General features: G+C 48.1%; 1 protein-coding gene across 5 annotated transcripts in view; it reads left to right on the plus strand.

Annotated features, from left to right (window-relative positions):
* Window positions 1–18,295, plus strand: part of bcl9 (BCL9 transcription coactivator) — a 103,249-nt gene extending 84,954 nt beyond the window's left edge. For all 5 annotated transcript variants that reach the window (XM_023828887.2, XM_023828886.2, XM_023828885.2 and 2 more), the window contains 7 exons: window positions 1,096–1,430; window positions 7,276–7,386; window positions 7,890–8,076; window positions 10,364–10,463; window positions 10,928–13,211; window positions 15,079–15,363; window positions 15,755–18,295. In XM_023828887.2, coding sequence (XP_023684655.1) covers window positions 1,096–1,430; window positions 7,276–7,386; window positions 7,890–8,076; window positions 10,364–10,463; window positions 10,928–13,211; window positions 15,079–15,363; window positions 15,755–16,881 — 4,429 coding nt within the window. In that variant the 3' untranslated portion in view covers window positions 16,882–18,295. The remainder of the gene's footprint in view (window positions 1–1,095; window positions 1,431–7,275; window positions 7,387–7,889; window positions 8,077–10,363; window positions 10,464–10,927; window positions 13,212–15,078; window positions 15,364–15,754) is intronic.
* Window positions 18,296–19,689: the final 1,394 nt, after the last annotated feature.

Genomic DNA, 19,689 nt, shown 5'->3' on the forward strand with positions numbered 1-19,689 from the left:
GTCTGTGTTGATTCGCTGTTTACCGTCGCCTGCCGGTTAATGTGGTCTCCATAGAAACGGTGAATCGTATATCTCGGCTGTTTGGCAACCCTGTTTGCTCTGCCCGTACGCTGAGATTACAGATTAACTCCCCAACCTCCCCCCTCCCCGCGAGATGCGGCACCTTACAGATCTTGCCGGTCGCCTTGCAGGGGCCCTACGGGGGCCCCACGGGTGGGGTGTCGCTCGCAAAAACGACACCTTTCACCTCCGGGGGTGCTCTTGCTCCTCTTGGTTCATGTTCTGGAAAAGCTGAAACGATGGATACGAGCATGGGGTTGGGAGGGGGCCGATTGCTACATTAAATGCTGCGGCTCATGTTCGTTTCGTAGGAATATGGGGGGGGGGCATCTCTGCATTTTCCTCAGTATTACCACAGGGGTGTCGCAGCCTTCCTGTTGCCCAATTTTTGCCACTTTTGTCATTTCAGTGCTGCTATCCTCCCTGTCGCTGTACATTTGCCTCCCAACTCTCCATTCATCCCACCCAACAAGCTACTAAGCCTTTGCTGACCCCCCCCCCCCAAAGATAGTGTCTCCATTCATGCTCGGTTAACACTTTTATCCACGACCATTTCTGGTTCCTGAGACTCGAACCAGCAACCCCCCCCCCCCCCACCCCTCCAGATCTGGTTCTGGCTCTTTTCCTTGGCCTAAATGTGCTTCCATTTACTGGGAGTCTGGTAGAGGGCCGAGTGTGTGTCTGTTTCCCGTACATCATGTACGCTTTGCGTATCTGCAGCCCTGCTCCACCCTGCCTCAGATCTTTTAACTGGCGCGATGGGCTCTGCCTTGGCGGGATCAGAGTCCCTGTTTGTTTACACAAGCGAGATGTGCTTTGTTTCGCTCCATCAGTCAGCGGCCGGCTACTCATTGGTTAGTTTATGCGTCGCAGAGCGGGTCGGTGATTGACAGCACACAGCAGTCCATCTCCGTGTTTATTTAAGGCGAAATTAAGGCTCATTTCTTGCATGTGAGATGTTGATATTCTGAATCACTGTACGTGAGGTTTTTGTCTCATAATGAGTGGGTTTCCTCTCCCCCCCCCCCTCAACAGCAGTCCGAAGTCCAAGCAGGAGGCCATGGTGCGGTCACCCCCTGTGATGTCTCCGTCCAGTGCCGCCCAGATGGACTCCAAACTACCCAATCAGGGAAAACAAGGAGGCACTGGCGGCCAATCACAGCCCTCTCCCTGTGACACAAAGACAATGAGCGGCAGCCACGCTTCCAAAGGGCCGCAGGGTGCGATGGCCAACCTGGGACTGAAAAACGGACAGGGCCTGAATTCGGGCAACGGGGCCAAGGGCAAGGTTAAGAGGGAAAGAAGCACTTCGGTTGAATCGTTTGAACAGCGCGACACAGGGACACCAAACAATGAGCTGGAGCAGAAAGGTAAGGTCTTCCTGTGAGTCGTACCTAACTGATGTTCGTTTATTCTGCCTCCAGGCTTCAGTTAGACCTCCTCCCCAATTAATTAATCGATACTAAGGTAAATTAGAGCAATTAGCGCTGTATCTTTCGGTAATTGCCGTTGAGTCTGATATTGGCCGTGCAGTAATGGCACCAAACACGATTTTCTGCCACCGTCTACGTCTTTAGACATCAGCTTTGCATCTTTTGTGTTTTCATGCTTTAGTTTTCGGTCCCCCAATATTCACCGTTCCCAGTTAATGCTGGTGTTGGGGTGATTTAGATGTAGTTCAGCTGTTTGGTCATGGCGTAAAAGACCGGATCGATTTCCAGCCATCTCAGTTCTGTGGTGAATGACCGGTCCTGGGGGGGCTCGTCACCACATATAGCAAGATTCTGGCGAAAGCAGTGGTGTGTGCAGGACAGTCGCTGGCACGTTTCTCGCTGCCTGCTTAGGCCCTACCTCGGAGGAGGAGAAACAGTGGAACTTTGTGATCAGGGCTGCCATCTCATTATGGACGTTTGAGCCCCCCTTGAGAATAACCGGCACATGACCATAGCCCCTACTTCACAGAGGCTTTGGGGTGTTTTAGCGTGTGGCTGTTTGGACAGGAGACTCTGAGAAATATGATGCGCTCCTGTTCAGTCCTTCCGGGGTAGGCGACGAGGAGCTGCTTCTGTACCATACTGGCTGCCATTTCTTTTGGCCCTAGAGTGACAGAGCATTTTCCTGGCATGGTGCCAGAGATGTTCACAAGTCATTTTTACCAAGTCAAGTCTCAAGTCTCAAAAGACTGAAATGAACGTTCTCTCATCAGATGCTATCAAATAATACTGCATTGCTGTATGTTTTGGATTGAAAGCATGTACTATACTATCATTTATTATACACTAGAGTATCAAAATATTAGAGTAAAATTAATGGTAATACTACAGTATTTTTGTGATGGACGTTCTGAAAGAAATTCTTCTTCACTGACGTTACGTTTTAATATTTTTTCCTGAATAAACACTTGGGCAGCTGAATGGAGTTTTACCAGGTGCACTGATATAACAGCAGCTTATTCTAAAACAGCGATTAATGCATAGGATTAACGTTCGGCTACATCAATAGACTACATCCATATATACTCTGCTGCCATCTGCTAACTGGTAGCACAGTATAGGGCTTCTATTGGCCAGCTACTTGCTGGTAGCCTAGGCTGGAACGTAGTGAGATGCTAATCAAATCAAACGGGTGGGGACCAATAAAGCTGTAATCTGCATTTAGTCGAACCTACAACTGTGGTTTGATTTAGTTTGCTAGCAGTAACGTTATCTGTCCATACGCGCTGTCCATAAGTTTCCCTTTCACCTAACCAAGTGACTTGACCTATCGTTGCGTGTTTTGATGTGCCTGAAGAAGTTCGACGTAGTTCAGCCGGCTTCATTTATCCTTATGCCACACACTTTGCAAGTTAGCTGTCTGTGTGAAGGCTTTATAATCAAATGCGATAACTAACAAATGACACAGCTCCAGGTGAACTTGCCGTCGCCATGGTCTGTGTTGATTTGAAATTACATTGCGCATAATATCAAGGGAGGGAAATATTCAGTCTGCTTCCGATTTTCCCATAATACATTTGTACGAGAGCTATGGGAGCTTCTCAGGGATACGCTGGTTGAGTAGGTGAAGAAATGGTGGAAGGTGGTTCCGGTTAGAGAACACAGAGCGCAGTGGACTTATGAACACTAATGCAGGAAAGCAGATTGATAGCTGTAAACAAGGTTACCATTCTGATCTGTTACATGGGCAGCTGTGATTGGTCTGCTGAATATAACTGGCTATGGTCTACAACAGAAACAAATATAATCAGTAAATGATCACAATCTTATAGCTGGCATCTGCTATTTGGTAGCTACTTAGATCGTTACATTGCAACATTCATTATAATGCAAACTCGCATATTCTAAATAATACAAATTAAATACAGACTTAGATTACAATATATTAAGTCAGATTAATAATATTAATGTCAGTTAGTTAGATAAATCTCTCACCTACTAAATATATACGGCACGGTACATTAACAGGCAACTCTGGAAAGAAACTTGACTCCCATTAACATAACACGATTGCGCGTTAATGATTAGATCTCCGGTTCACTCTAAATTAACAATGTTTAAGTTCTATTATAAAATACAAACCAGGATTTAACATATTAGTTACTTACCCATTAAGTCAATCACGCACAGCAACAGATAAACGGTGTAACAAACATTCGCGCAATTGTATGCTCTCCATTACTCCAGCAGGTACATATGCATCAGTGACACGTATTACGTACGCTGCCGTGACCGTCCAGTCAGCTACCGATTGCGTCTTTAGGGCTTTTGTACAACACTGGAAAACTGAAATAATGAAAAACATAATTCCATGAAATGAACATTGTTCACGAATCACAACACCAAAGTCTTTGTTTGTGCGACTTAAGTGCGACTCGAGTCCAAGTCTCTGCATGGTGCCCAGTTACACTTTGCCTCAAACATCATCACTCACATCACTATAATTTTCACTATAGGTTTCAGTGGGTTGAGTTGTTCATTCCTTGTGTGGATAGATAAGCAAATGTAAAAGTAGAGATGCACAACATACCAGATTAACGTATCAGTATCTGCCGATATTCATTAAAAATCTAGACAACCGCTGAAATTCTGGAAATTTAGCCCTTTTTTTTCTGCTGTTAGCTAGATTCTTTTTTTTTGGATTGGATATTTGTTTTCCTTCTGTGTAGGAGTAATTGATTTAGTTTGTTGCCGTAGAGACAGGTCAGCTGTGGGGGCTTACCATGGTGTTAAACACGTGTTTCCTTTGGCTGTATTGTGCACTAAAGCGTGCGTGCTGGAAGTCTCAGACCTGTAGCCAAAATGTTTTATTGTCATTATGATATGGAGTGAAGCTGTAATTTAAACTGTGAGGATCCTCCACTTGTGTTTCATGCTAAATAAACACAGAGGTTAATTGTTACCTGTTATTGGCGTACTGGACTCCTTTTGAGGCTGCAAACCCTTCACTGGACCAGAAACAAATCTCAAAACACTGCAGAAAAATGATTTTGCTTGGTTTGCCTTTTAATCAATCTGAAAGAAAATTTAACCTTATACATTTATGAATAAACTGTTTATAAACTTGTGACTTATGACTAAGTGTTGCACTTAATCGAAACTGTGCTCATTTGGGGCTCTGCCGGTCTCTGTAAGGTGATTGAGGTGCATCAGACCACAGCTTTTCCTGAGAGTCAGTGTACAGATGCATTATGGGAGCTGATACAGGCATTTGTTGGTGGTATATTGGGGGAGCGGGGGAGTTGTGCAGTCATATGTGCTTCAGAGATGCGTTCTTTGTCTTAAAGGTCCCTAAACCGGCCGGCCTGGTAGTACCGCCAAGTTGAGGGTCCAGCTCGTTGGTCAGGCTTGCTCGTTTGCTGCGCATCATCGTCTGTCATAATTTTTGATGGTTTGTTTGTTTTTGTTTGGTTGTGCACAAAAGTCTTCTTTGGCACTTCTCTTGTCCACAGTGGTCGACTCAATATCATAATGCGATTAGGATGGAACTAGAGTGCCAGGAACCCCCCCCCCCCCCAGCTGCCCCAGCGGACTCTGGCAGCGAAATCCGAGACTCTTGAATCAAGCCCTGTGTTCCCTTCACAGCTGTGTGTCTGGGAGGGTGGGGTGGGTGGGTGGGGGGGGGGGTTATGGCAGGCAAGGAGGTGCTTGAAGGGGCTCCAATCTGCAGCTTGTTGAATGTAATTGTTTGCAGTGTGCAGCCTGTAAGGGTGGAACGAAAAGCCCACTTGACTCTTGAGTTGTGGGTTGGTGGGGAGGGGGTGGAATTGGGGTCGGACGGCTTCTTTAATTATCGAGAGGGTCTTTAATTGCTGTGCGACTAAGCACCCGATGTTGAGGGGAGGGTCATGCTGGTGGGTACAGGACGCAGAGCGGGTTGCTGCTCCGTGGGGCAGCTCGAGCTTTCGGCATAGTCACTTACCTGGTGTGGATGCATGCTTCAGTTTCGTTCCTCTGCATGTTTGGTTAAATCTGGAACATCCCCACTGCCTGTTGCTGTGGTGAAATGATTAACACCCGAGAGAGACAGGAGAACATAAGCGAGACCAGCACAGTGGAGGGGTAAGGGGGGTTAGTTATGGTAATGCGGCCTTCTTCCCAAGAGTCGCCGCTCTGATGCGTCCTCCTTGTTTTTGTTTACCTCTCAGCCGACTGCACGTACAGCCACTCTGTGGAAGTGTGCGGCCGGCGATGGTTTCTCATTTACCCATCACCCCCCTGGGGTCCTGTCCTGCTGTGGTCCTGCATCTGTCACCGTGCACTTATTTGTTTTTGGAGCCGGCTCTGGCCTCCCTGCATATTGCAACTTGCATGGAGTGCCAGTGGGATTTCACCACTTCTCCCTGTGCAAGGCTCTTGCTCACCGGCTCCCTCTACCACCTGGAGTGAATTTTGCATGCGCACGCACACACACACACACTCACACACAATGCCATCATCCGTATGTTACTGTCCTTCAGATGTACCTATAGGAAGCTGCCATTACTCTTCTAGTAAGAGACTCTGCCAGATACCATAGACAAGATTTTGGGATAAATTGCTCTGATTCCTATGTGGAGTGGAGTAAAGCAACCTTGTCCATGTACTCGTAGGACTATTTAATGAGGTTTGCCCATGTGTCGTATAGGGTTGGGTATCGTTTGGGGTTTTTTCGATACCGGTGCCAAATCGATACTTTTAAAACGGTACCGGTAGGTGCCAAAACGGTGCCTGAACCGATACTTTACAAAAGCCACAAAATGATGGTGGATGACTCAAGAATACATTTTTATTGAACAAAAAATTGAATGCTTAAAATTGAACAATATATTAAAAGTTTAAAGTATATATGAATATATATGTAAATACAAAAAACAACAACAAAACATGCGCCACCTATGTAATGTTAATTTAACGTTACATTAGCCTACTGCTAACCTGCGGAAAGGTTGCTGTCCTCATCATAATCGCTGGACTCCTTTTTGCTACGGTTGGTATGACTGGGGCTGGGGTTATCCACACCGATCGTGCCAGCTGTTGTCCGCAAGCTGTCAAGCACGGTGCATCCCTCTGCTTTTAAGTTTATTCCGTGTACCTTCAAATGTTTCATTAGATTTGACGTGTTTCCCCCTTTACACGCAACTGCTGTAAAACATTTGCTGCACGCCGCGGTGTTGGAATCCTTTCTTGTGAAATATAGCCACACTTTCGACCGTTTAGTTTTAGGCATTTTAACAAAAGTTGTTTAATTTAGCAAGCTAAGATAGCGGTAGACCACCTGCTGCCGTCAGAGCAAGTGTAACGTTAGTTGCTGCATTCACGCGCATCTCGGATGGTCTCATTTCCTGATGATGTCACGTGTGTGTTGATGAATCTTATGCTTATTACAACTGTGTCATCATAGCCCCAGAGAACAAATATTTCAATCGACAGTTCAGGCATCTAAGTGGCACCGAAATTTGCGTTTTGTTTCGGTCCGGTACATACCGGTTACAACCCTAGTGTCGTATTTGAGTGTTTTCGGTACCCAACCCTAGTGTCGTATTTGAGTGTAATCCCCAAGTCCTACCACATGAGGCTCTCTCTCCCGCCTCTGAGATTAACACTTAACGCAGATTAGCGTTGGAGGGATTTTGAAGCATTTTTTGTGTTTGGGTGTAATTCACATTCCGCCAAAGCTCGATCCCCGTCTTTCAATGCCTGGTGCCCACACACTGTGCCAACCTTGCTCTGTTGCCTGTAGACCCTGGCATCCGAGCGAAGCGGATGTGCGTGGCGGAACGACGGCAGCCCTACAGCGGGACAGACTGGTGCTCTGGGGGCGAGAGTGACGAGGATGACCCTGGTTTCTTCAGTAAGTACCTGTTGGTGCGTTGGCGTAGCATGTTAGCATAGCATGTTGGCACAACTGCTTCAAGCACCCAACTTGTGATGGTAACTACCCATGTTGCCTTCTCACTTTTATAATTTGTGCTGAGCTGAGGTTAGTCTTTGCTGGGAAAGGGTGAATGAGGGGCATTTGTAAACCTCATTTACCTCCAAAAACTACTTATTGCCTGGGGCAGTACTCACACAGCCTGATTTTGGAGTACGGACCAGGGTGTCAACTAGGGCCAAAGCTAGATGATCCAGTGGGATGAGTGGGCGATTCGGCCAAGATACCCGTCTGGTCCAGTTCAGGACTGCAGAGGTTTTAGTGGTCTACTGCGAATAAATTATATGTAATTCGTTGCTTTAAAAATGTTATTTCCTAGGTGATAAAGTGGTAGTAGGTATAGAGAAGCAGTGAACTTTACGAGGAAGGGGAGAGAGATATTTAACAGCCAGGAGTAATGTGACTTAATTTCTTCGACGCAGACTGTAACTCGAGCGACGTGAAGCCCCAAGACTCCGGCTCGCTCCCCTCTGCAAACGCCGGAATCAGCCGCTCTTCCACGCCATCCCACAATGCTGTTGGGGGACAGAATGCCATCTCCGAAACCGCCAGCAGTCAGAAGGCCTCTTCGAAAGTGGTCTACGTCTTTACCACAGAGATGGCCAACAAGTAAGGAGTTGGCGGGAGGGGTCACATGCTTTTATTTTTGGATGACAATGACCTGAAACGCATCGTAGAATAATAGAGGAACATTTCTTTGAATAGTTGGTAGGTGTGAGGTCATTGCATTCACTTCGATAACAGATCCTACCAGTAGGGGAGCATTTCTGGCCTACCTGCTTCCCTTGAAATGCTTTTTTTTTTTTGAAGAAGAAGAAAAGCGTCTTTGTAAACATGAAAATGACCAAGAGGTTAAAGCCTTCTAAACCTACAGTTTTAAACCAAGTCCCCTTGTTTGATTTCCTTTGATGTCAGGTGGTCTGGTAAAAATATTGCAAGACACTACAGAATCACTGAATTACACGAGACATGAAAGCCCTGGGCTTGCTCGTTTGGGGTTCTTATTTCAGATTTTGAAGGGGAAGTGAGACTAGTCAGCAGGAATGTCAAAATCGAGATGAGTGCAATAAAGAGAATAGGAAATGTCTATCGTGTCATCTGTTTGATGTTGGAACGGTCACTGTTTAATGATTATCTAGTTGGATAATATTTCTGGTGATTTATCCCTGAACATGGTCACCTGTTAACTTGTTTTGAAGGTTCTGCTACACTTTCGGCTCAAAGAACTGGATGGTAGACTGTAGTTCACGGCAGTACTCTTTGGTGTAGACATCGGTTTGCACGATGACAAGTTGGAACAGTGACGGCATTGTTGGATAGATGAGTGATATGAGGATGGGTGAGGTTTCTGACCACTATTGGATGATTTTCCCAGAACCCCACTGTCACATGTCGGTAGAAGCCCTTGGAGATATCAAAACATCCCCATGCTCCTCTTCCCTCTGGCTCTAACCCCAGTCCTTCCAAAGTCATCTCTGGAGACGATTTTCTTGATTGGAAAGTGAAGCTGGTACAAAAGTAATTTGTTTGTAAGTATTTGTACCATGACTAGTTGTGAACAAAGGAATATTTCAGGGACTGTATATTTGCACAACGATATTAATCCAATCCGTATTAATCTGTGGCAGATGGTTTTCTTGGAGCCTTGTACTTTATGGCAGTGGTGGGTAGTCTGATTTTGCTCTGACTTCAGAGAAAAAGCAGACACTTGTCTTGTGGCTGGTTTATACTTTCCGCCCCGTTCAGTAGTGAGTCGTGATTGACACTGCAATCAGCCAATTAGTGTTTAGCGTCATTAGTCAGTGGCATCCGGTCCTTGTTCCATCCCTATTGAGCTCAGCTCCGTGTGGCCAAGGAGCTGTGGGGTTGCTCCTTGATGTTTGCCGGCGCCTCCTCGCCGGACACGGCTGCGCAATCTGCTCCGACGAGGGGAGTTCCGTTCCCGCCTGCTGAGCAAACCGGTTCCGGCGACGCATAAAGCTGAGCATCACCCAACTCTGAATTGTCAGCCTTCTGGGACACTCATCGCATTGGGCCTGGGCCTGGAACTGGTAGCTGTTTACGCCTCTGACGTTAAACCGTGCTCCGCCCCCATCAGCTGCGGCCCGGGATGAGCAGATTTGTAGCTGAAGGATACGGTTCTGCTGGGATGAAAGGCAGAGTGAAGCAATGTGCTGCTTCGGTGGCTCTCTGTCACCGTCTCTGCCAGGGTGAGCTTCAGCAGGTGCCGCCCTCTGCCCCCCCCAAGCCTGCTCCTGCTCGGTGTTTTGAGACGTTCTATTCTAACCTGTACTGTGAATGGCTTGTAAAGCTCCACCAAAATGGCTTGGTAATAGTAAGGGCTCTACCTAGCTTCCAAAAAAACTTAGCGAAACTCCAGGACCGGTTTGACATTCTCTATTCAGCCGAACGGCGAAACATTGCATAGATAATGGTAATGAATCACGCTGTTTGAATTATAGCTTTGTTAAACACACAATGTGCTGCCACAGGACAGCGGCACCTTCCTCTGCTCCACGCTTCTGTTTATCTGTGTTCATACATTTACATTCTTTGGGAATGACCTTTATACACAACTTGTACCTGAGCGCAGTTGATCACCAATCTTAGCTGCGCGCTCTGTTCAACGTAGTTGCAAAAGTCGCACATAATTATTATAAGAATGTAATTCTTGTTTAGTTTAGCTAATTTAGCTATTCTCTGCATTTATTGATTTGTACAAAGGCGTTTTGAAATTGTTTCCCCGTAGCGCATTCCGGAGTCCCCAGCTGCTCTTGATTGATTTGCTCTGTCGTTCCCCTTGACCCGCTTCCTCTGGGCCCTCCCCTGCCCCCCTGCCCTCCCAGTTCCCCCGGCCCTCCCTCACTGGTGCATCTGTCTGGACCTCTCTCCGCAGGGCTGCCGACGCAGTCATCACAGGTCATGCTGACACCATCATCGCCTACCACATGAAGAACATCTCCAACACTAAGGGTGACAAGCCCCACCTTCCAGTGGTAAGGAGCCCAGAAGCGCCGGCCTTCCCGGTCTGATAGCGCCTCCTCAGGGCATGCAGCCCGTCGGCCATTCGGTGTAATGGCTTTTTATTGTGAGGCACTAAGTAGATGCTTGATACCAAGCACTCCCTGGACGCAGTTTCTCTTAATGGAGCCTCCAGATTAACAAGAACGATTAATAAACTTGGTGTCAGACTTCTCCAGGTGTTGGACGTTCGCGTAGCCCCTGGGCAAGGTATTATCTGTTATGCTTGGGTCTATCAGGCAGCTTGTGTGTGTGTTTTTTTTTTTGTTAGTTTTTTTTTTTAAGGTCGTTTTCATTTTGTTTGTCAATTACTTATCGAGCAAGATAAGCGGACCTAGAGGTCAACATTGGTATCTAACTGCAGAGGGATTATTTTGTTCCAGGAACTGCCGGCGTTGTGATGCCTTCGCTCTGATGAAACCTTTCTCTCTCTGCCCAGAACAATCAGATGGGGCCCCTTAGGAATGAGCCAAAGCCCATGCAGCAGGGGGCGGCGACACCCCAGTCGGCTCATCCCTCCGAGCAGAACCACCAGCTGGGCGCCAAAGTGCCACAGCCCGGCCAGCAGCCGCCGAATCAGCCTGCTCAGTCTCAACAGCAGCCGCCAGGGGCCAAGCCTGGAGGCCTCACCCAGGACGGCGCCATGTCGGGGCCGCTGGATGCCAAGAGCCTTCCGAGCAGCAGTCCACACAATGCGACGCCCCAGGACGGCACGTCCAGCAGCCAGCCCTCCTGCACCCCGGGCCCCCAGTCCACCTTCCCTTCACTGGAGCCGCCCAAGGGGGGTGACCCCAAGCTGACAGCCCAGCACCACCAGCAGCTGGCCAACGAGATCATGTCCAGCATGGGGGACAACCCCGAAGGACTGTCCCAGGAGCAGCTGGAGCACCGGGAGCGCTCACTGCAGACGCTGCGCGATATCCAACGCATGCTCTTCCCTGATGACAAGGATATGACTGCCATGGGGCAGGGTAACCCTGGTGCACCCCCTCCCAACGCTGGCATGATGGAGGGCATGCCCAAGAAACCAGAACCAGGCCCACTACAGGCCATGATGGCCCAGTCCCAGAACCTGGGGAAGCCGGGGCCTGTTTCTCGGCCAGAGGGTCCGAACTTTGGGCCACCCAGTCACAGAGATATGCCCTTCTCCCCAGATGAACTGGGCCCCCCGCCACCCGGACCTCCGATGAATTCTCATCCGGGCCCGGAGCATGGCGACCACATGACCCCAGAGCAGATGGCCTGGCTGAAGCTCCAGCAGGAGTTCTACGAGGATAAGAAGCGGAAGCAGGAACAGATGCAGCACCGACCCATGTCTGACATGATGCTGCACCAGCATGGCCCACGGGGCATGATACGGGGACCGCCCCCTCCCTACCAGATGAACCCCGGGGAGGTTTGGGGGCCGGGTGGGCCGGAGCCCTTCCCTGACCAGATGAACATGGGCCCCCGAGGAATGGGACCCCCTCACCACATGCAGCGGATGCCAGGCTTCCCGGGGATGATGAATCCTGACATGGATGGCGGTCCCAATCCTATGCCCCGGCCTGGCATGAACTGGCCAGACGACATGCCCAAGATGGGTGACGGTAGGGGTTTCCTTCCTGGACAGGGTGTGTTTGGGGGTCCGGGCGGCCGAGGCGAAAGGTTCCCCAACCCCCAGTCAGTGCAGGAGGCGATGTTCCAGCAGGGAATGGGCGATAAGCAGCAGATGGGTTTGCCTCCAGGAATGGTGATGGACATGAACAGGATGATGGGGAACCAAAGACCCATGGATCCTGGCAACAACAACGGAGGTGGTGCTATGTTTCCTAGGATGCCGGGGGAAGGTCCCATGAGCCCGTCCTCCAGAATGGAGTTCAAGGGGCTGGGGAGGGACATGGGTGAGTTCGTTATGGGACCTGGCAACATGAACATGAATCTAAAGGACATGCACCTCAATGTCAACGTGGGCCCCAACCCCCAGATGATGCCCTCAAAGATGAGAGAGCCACCAATGAACCTGAGTCCCGAGGAAATTATGAAGATGAGGCAGGGTGGCGGAGGCCCCCCGTCTGAGAACATGGGGCCCCAGCAGAAGATGCTGCAGGGCCCTCCTTTCCCGGACCAGTCCCAGCCAGGTGACTTCAGTATGGGGCCTGGGCGGCATTTCCCTGGCATGCCCCAGGGCCCTGGGAATATGAGGGGCCCCCGCGGCGAGCAGCCCTTTGGGCCCGAGCAAAGAACTAACCCAGGTGGCAATGGCCGACTGGGCCACATGCCCCCTGCCCAGCCTCCTAACTCGGCCGGCCTTGGGTCGGGCCCATCGCCGAACCAGAGGAACCTGGGACGCAAGCCGTCTGACCTGAGCGTCCAGGCGGGCCCTGTGAACTCGCCCAGCGTCAACCCCTTAAAGTCCCCCACGCTGCGGCAGGTGCAGTCCCCCATGCTGGGCTCGCCGTCGGGTAACCTCAAATCGCCACAGACGCCCTCCCAGCTCGCTGGCATGCTCTCCGCGCCCTCGGCGGCGGCAGCTGCCGCGGCGGCCGCCTCCATCAAGTCCCCGCCCATGATGGGCTCGGCGGGCGCCTCCCCCGTCCACCTGAAGTCGCCCTCGCTTCCCGCGCCTTCGCCCGGCTGGACCTCGTCCCCGAAGCCCCCCATGCAGAGTCCGGGGATTCCCCAGAGCAACAAGCCGCCCCTCAGCATGACCTCACCAAACATGATGGGCAACGTGGAGCCAGGTAGGGTCCTCTTACGGTCACTGTAGCGATGGCCTCTGATTGGCTCATTCTTAAAATGTATGCATGGTGCTATTTTCTAACGATGCAGAATTATTACTATCCATCCATCTTTCATACCGCTTATTCAGTACAGGGTCATGGTGAGCATAAGGCATAAGGAAAGTGATTCTCATTTAATAGGATCCCAGTCCACATATGTGAATGTGCAGTTTAGAGCCACCAGTTTGGAGGAATCTGGAGGAAACCCTCACAAATGCGCAAACACACACACACACACACACACACACACAACTAGAGGTGGGAATCGAATTCTCAGCCTTCAAGGTATAAGGCTATAGTTCTACCCATGGGAGCCACTTGGCTGCAAATTATTAGTGCATATTTTTAAATTAAATACTTGTAAATACTTAAACTTCTCCTTAAAGAAGAGCTGAATTTTGGAGATTTGGAGCATCATGCAACACTAACATAATGTCAGCAGCAATGCCCCAGTCTAGCACTCTGAAGCAGGCCTGTAATTGGCTGGAAATGACATCACCAGTGATGCCTGCCATTTTTATTGAGGCAGGTCTTAGTAGATTCCAGTATAAATAACTGACTGTATTATTGCTGTGTTATGTTGTTTTTCACCACACCCTTTCTTTACTAGTTGTTCATCAATTTGTTCATGCATTTAATGCCTTAGTGAAACAGCTGCTGATTAATACGTGCAACATTAACGCTATGCTAAAGTTTCCACTTTCCAAGAAATGGCACCACCCAGTGGTGCAAACCTTAATTAATTAGGCTTTGAATTTTATAAGATTGTGTGTGAATTTTTCCTTTCAATGTGTAATGGCAGAGACTTTACAAGTACGGGTATCAGACTATCAGATCACGTCCAAGCTTAAAATCTCAGTTTTAAGAATGGCCTTACGCCAACTGCTTGTGCTTCCATTGAATTGTGTGATTGTTCTTTATTTTAATTGTTAATCATTATTAGTCAAGTCAAGGCTTTTGTTACATGTACACAGAATATACAGTGAAATGCAGCTCCATAAGCAGACTATACTGTGCAAGTAAAAATGACAAACTATATATATATATATATATATATATATATATATATATATATATATATATATATATATATATATAATTATATACACACACACACACACACACATACATACATACATACATACATACATACATACATACATTCATACATTCATACATTAAGGGGTGTAACAGTACACAAAAATCACGATTTGGTACAGCAACATAAATTGCTTCTTTTTCTCTTTGTTCAGTGTTTAATGAAGTATGATTGTCTTTCTAAATAAAGTCCCCATCAATACTGCTGCAACTTACTAATAAACTAAAATTAATTTAAAAGGAAATCAAAGTAACTATTCTGTCAAGTAAATAAAAATAAAATCCATTAAGGTGCACATTTAGAAACTTAACCATACCTGATTTGTAATGTATTCACATTGGCAGCTTTCAGCTTCATATCCGAACTGTGCAACACAAATATTGTCTGAAAAAATGCAAAGCGTGACAAAATATATATCCATTAAGGTGCAACTTGTACTTACATTAAAAATATCCAGCTTTCACATGAGGACACACCTGTGCATGTGTAGTGGTGCGGCTTCATCCGCCCTTTTCCGAATGTCGCACACAGACAGACAAAGGTTCCGCATTTGCTGCATGCGTTCGGTACGTATGCGTACTGAACCGAAAGACGCGTATATGTGTGTGTATATGTATGTGCTTGTCATGCGTATCTGCACACAAACTGTACTATTAAGATCAAATTGATAGGAGGGTTTAGTATAAAAAACAAAGGTGCTTTTGTGAGCACTTTGTACTCTTTCTTCAGGAGGAAACGGCCCCCCCTCGGCCCCCCCCTCCAACAACTCATCGGGCCCCCCCAGCTCCATGGGCCTCCCGGGCAGTCTTCCGTCAGGCAGCCCCTACGCCATGCCCCCCGAGCCCACGCTGTCACAGAATCCGCTCTCCATCATGATGTCGCGCATGTCCAAGTTCGCCATGCCCAGCTCCACGCCACTCTACCACGACGCCATCAAGACGGTGGCCAGCTCTGACGACGACTCGCCCCCGGCGCGCTCCCCCAACCTACCCCCCATGAACAACAGCATGACCGGTACGCTCACCGGAGGCTGCCTGAATGAAAAATGAAACAATGCTTTATTTGCCTTTTGCACAAGTACAAGTACAGCTACGTAGAAATGCTTCTGTTCGCATATCCGATCGTTGCTCTCATTGAAACCTACATACACACATATATAGTTGACTGCAAAGCTTGCAGGGTCAGCCATTAATCTGGTACCCCTGGAGCTTTGGGGGGGGTTAAGGGCTTTGCTCAAGGGCCCAGCGGAGACTTTCATACTGGGGGTGGCAATAATTTGGAAATGAATTGCGTATGTTTATTGAGCTCCTTATATTTGTAGAGTTGATGGGATTACATGTGCAGCCTCGCTTGTCTTGTGATCAAGACGGCCATCTGACTGTCATCTCTCTTCCACCTCCTGCAGGCATGCCAGTGAACCACCATCCCCGCATGATGGCGCCCAACTCTTCGGGTCACATGCCATCCCTTAGCCCCATGGGCATGAACACTATGGGCCCCCAGCCCCACTCGCACAACATGCCCAACCAGATGCCCTCACCCAACCCCATGGGCCCCAACATGCCCCCTCACTCGGGGCCTATGGGGCCAGGAATGATGCCCCATGGCATGATGATGCCCCCGGTGTCCCAGGAACCTGGCATGGGCAATTCCCAGATGATACCTCAGGGGAGAATGGGCTTCCCCCATCGGCAGCAGGGTTTCCCCCCTGGCCAGTCTCCTCCTCAGCAGGTCCCCTTCCAGCACAATGGGCCTGGCCACCAGGGGGGCTTCCCCCATGGCATGGGCTTCCCCGGGGAGGGCGGGCCCCTGGGCCGGCTCGGCAACATGCCCCACGGTCCTGCCGGCGAGCCTGGCATGTGTAAATCCGGCGGCCCGGGAGGCCAGGAGTCCTTCGGCAACATGCCTGGCGTCTTCAACGACGCCGACCTGCATGAGGTGATCCGGCCCGGCGCCTCCGGCATTCCGGAATTTGACTTGTCTCGTATCATCCCATCCGAGAAGCCCAGCCAGACTCTGTCCTACTTCCCTCGGGGTGAGGCCCCTGGGGGCAAGCCTCCGCATCCCTCGGGCCCCCCAGGCTTTGGCCAGATGCAGGGGATGATGGGCGAGGGGAACCCCAGGATGGGCTTGCCCATGGGAGGAATGGGGGGCCCACCGGGGCCCGGACATATGGGCCCTCAGGACATGCCTATGGGAAACCCGGGCCACAACCCCATGCGGCCGGCGGGTTTCATGCCCCAGGGCATGATGGGACCCCAGCATCGGATGCTGTCGCCGGTGCAGCCCGGCATGCCTGGCCAGCCAGGGATGATGGGCGGCCCAGGAATGGTACAGGGCAAGGAGAGGGGGCCCATGTACAACCACCCGGGGCCTGTAGGCTCACCCAACATGATGGTGCCGCTACATGGGATCACGGGGCCCCAGCAGACTATGATGATGCCGCCCCAGATGAGGCCTCGTGGCATGGCAGCAGACATGGGTATGGGCTTTAACCCGGGGCCTGGGAACCCAGGAAATCTAATGTTCTGAGCTGCTACACACAGTAGAATCCCATGGAGAAATGGACGTACAAAAAAACAGACTAAATACGAGAATACTAAAAGGAACGAAAGTGACGGTTCGTCAAGCACATGCATAGGCCAGCAGGAAATGAGCAGACAGAAGGAAACATGCGGTGCTTCCACACTTCTTTGTTACCCTTGGGTGCCCCGCCCCGCCCCCGAGCTATGAAGACGTGACATTTGTGTTAGCATGGCAACGGCGTAGGCTTTACGCTCCCGGCAGAGCGGATGCCAAACAAACGGTGTGTCTGCTGCTTTGGCTTTCGTTTTGCGTCGGGAGGCCTGGAACGTTGGGAACTGTCCCTGGGATTCTTAGGAACGAAAAGGAAACTCTTAGACCGGAAAAAAAAAATACACACACAAAAAAGGAACACTCGAAGAAAGCAGTACTCCAGGACTAGAGGTCGGTAGTTGTTCTTTAAAAAAAATAATTAAAAAACATTTGTCAAGAAAAGGACAAAAAAAACAAAAAAGTTTTAAAATACACAAAAAAAATCAAAGGATCCGCCATTTTGTCACAGGTTGCACCGTTTTTGGCTGTATGTTTACGTCTCATCAAATCTGCTTCCTGCGCAGATGAAAAGCCCTTTGTATTTGTGTACTGTACTTGTATTGTAAAAGGGATTTTAGCAGTGACTTGTATAGTTTTTTTTTTTTTTCCTCATTTCATATTGCGTTAGGGGAGGGGTAGCAGTTGATAAATGCGCTGTGACCCCCACCAAACAGTACTGTTTACCATGGGGGACTGAGATTTTTTTTTGTTTGTTTTATTTTTCTTTGTAACTCCAGTGTATAACAAACCAAACTATGACCTCATACAGATAATAGTATTATAAAAGAAGCACAAACATGGATTAACTGTAAAGTGTTCTCTTTTTTTATTGTAGAGAAAAAAAAACACTATTGACTAAGTAGAAACGGTTCTCCTGATATATGCAGTGTGTTCTCCTGTTCCTCAGCTACCTTTTTTCTTTTTTCCTGATAGGATGGGGGTACGGGGATATCAAACAACATGCCTCATGTCCTGAACTAGTGGTCAGCTCTGGCTTCAGGGTCAGACACTTACTATACCTGATCGCGACAGTCAGCAGATTTTACTATTCTTTATTATTGATTTTTTTTTTTTGTTTTTAATTTGCTGTGTATTGTTACTTAAGAATATCCCAGATATGCTCTGGATTTCTGAGTAATGAATCCAGAATTTTGTAATAAAAAATTTAAATAAAAAGGAATAAAAAAACAGGTTATTTCTTAATTACAACCCCCACCCCCCCTGCAGTGTAAACTTGTCATGTGTAACTCCATTGAGTTTGGTACAGAACCACCTCCCCAGGGCTGTGGTGTTCAAGACAAATAAAATATATTGTTTGATATAATGTTTACTACAGCCTTATGTGTTCCTTACCAGGCCCACATACTCAAGGTCACATCTCAAAACAGCAGGAGTTTGTAAAACTAACCAATGTCTTAACTGACCATATGTGGGTCTATGGACCTGTTTTAGCGGGTGGGAGGCGGTTATAGACTCTGTTAATTCAGTTGAGTACTACTTGTATGTTGGGGTGAATTTCCCACTTAGATTTTGGCAGTGTCTGTGCACTGTTGAGAATATAAACTAATTTTATATTAAACTGAATTATTTATGAATAGCTGGTATTGTGGCTGATGGGGGGGGGCTGTATAGCTTTCCCCATTATGCCTTTAATTTTCCCCATCTGCTTGTTTGTGGTTCTGTGTAGGAATTAACTGCCCTTTGTTTTGAATGGTTTACAATGACACCCAGGAGGAGAATCTGACATTTCTGGAGAGGTTTTGCTGATGTCACAATGGAATGAATGGCATGACATTTATTTTAGCAGATGCTTTTTATGCTGAGTGACGTACAGGAAAGCAGGCTCGTCCAGTCCCAGAAGCAACTGGGGTTAAGGTCCTTAGTCATGGGCCCAACCACATCATCACTCTGACCATGGGATTTGAACTGGTGACCTTCTGATCGCAGAACCCGCAGATCGACGCATTTGCCTAAGGCAGTGGATTAATGCATTCTAGTATCTCTCACAGCTCTTTAAAGGGAAAGCAGATAGTTGGTGTTTTTTTGGCTGAATGATGAAAGATAATTATTCCAGGAGTACTTTTTAACACAAGGGTGATACTTCTTACCACCTTAATTACTTCAGAATACCAATTGAGATTAAGCTAAAGCCAGCATGTGCTGTGTACCTCTTATTACATAAAATGTGTTAAAAACGCAAGTCTGTGTTAAAACTTGGTAGTATAGGTAAATAAAAATTGTACCAGGCTAATTTAAAAAGAAAAGTCACCATTAAAGCCAGTTACGTAGGTATTCGGACATTTGTGCATGCATTGCGAAAGACTGCACATAAAAGATTAGAACAGATAAATTTGTTTAAATATACAGCCCTTGGAAAAAGAGACCGCAACAGCTTCACTCATTTCTCAATTTAAGGGTATGCGCCTGTGTAAAATACACTGTATTTATAAACTCCAGCCTGGTTCTTCCCTGCTTCTCATTGATGAAGCACTTCTTCCTTGCTTTATGGGTCTTCAGTCCTGCTTCTAGGAACCTGTTATGAATTGTCCTAGCAGTTCACTTCACTTAATGTTTCCCATTCTTTTTGAAGGTCATTTGAGGTCATCCTCTGATTTATGAGTCCCTGCCGGATAAGTTGACGGTCGTCTCTGGCATTAGGAAGTCGCTTCTGCCTTCCACCCGGCTAGTTTTTAAGTTATTCCCAGTATCTCCTGCTTTACCCTG

The sequence above is a fragment of the Paramormyrops kingsleyae genome, chromosome 16, assembly GCF_048594095.1.
Source record: "Paramormyrops kingsleyae isolate MSU_618 chromosome 16, PKINGS_0.4, whole genome shotgun sequence".
In the NCBI taxonomy this organism is placed as follows: Eukaryota; Metazoa; Chordata; class Actinopteri; order Osteoglossiformes; family Mormyridae; genus Paramormyrops; species Paramormyrops kingsleyae.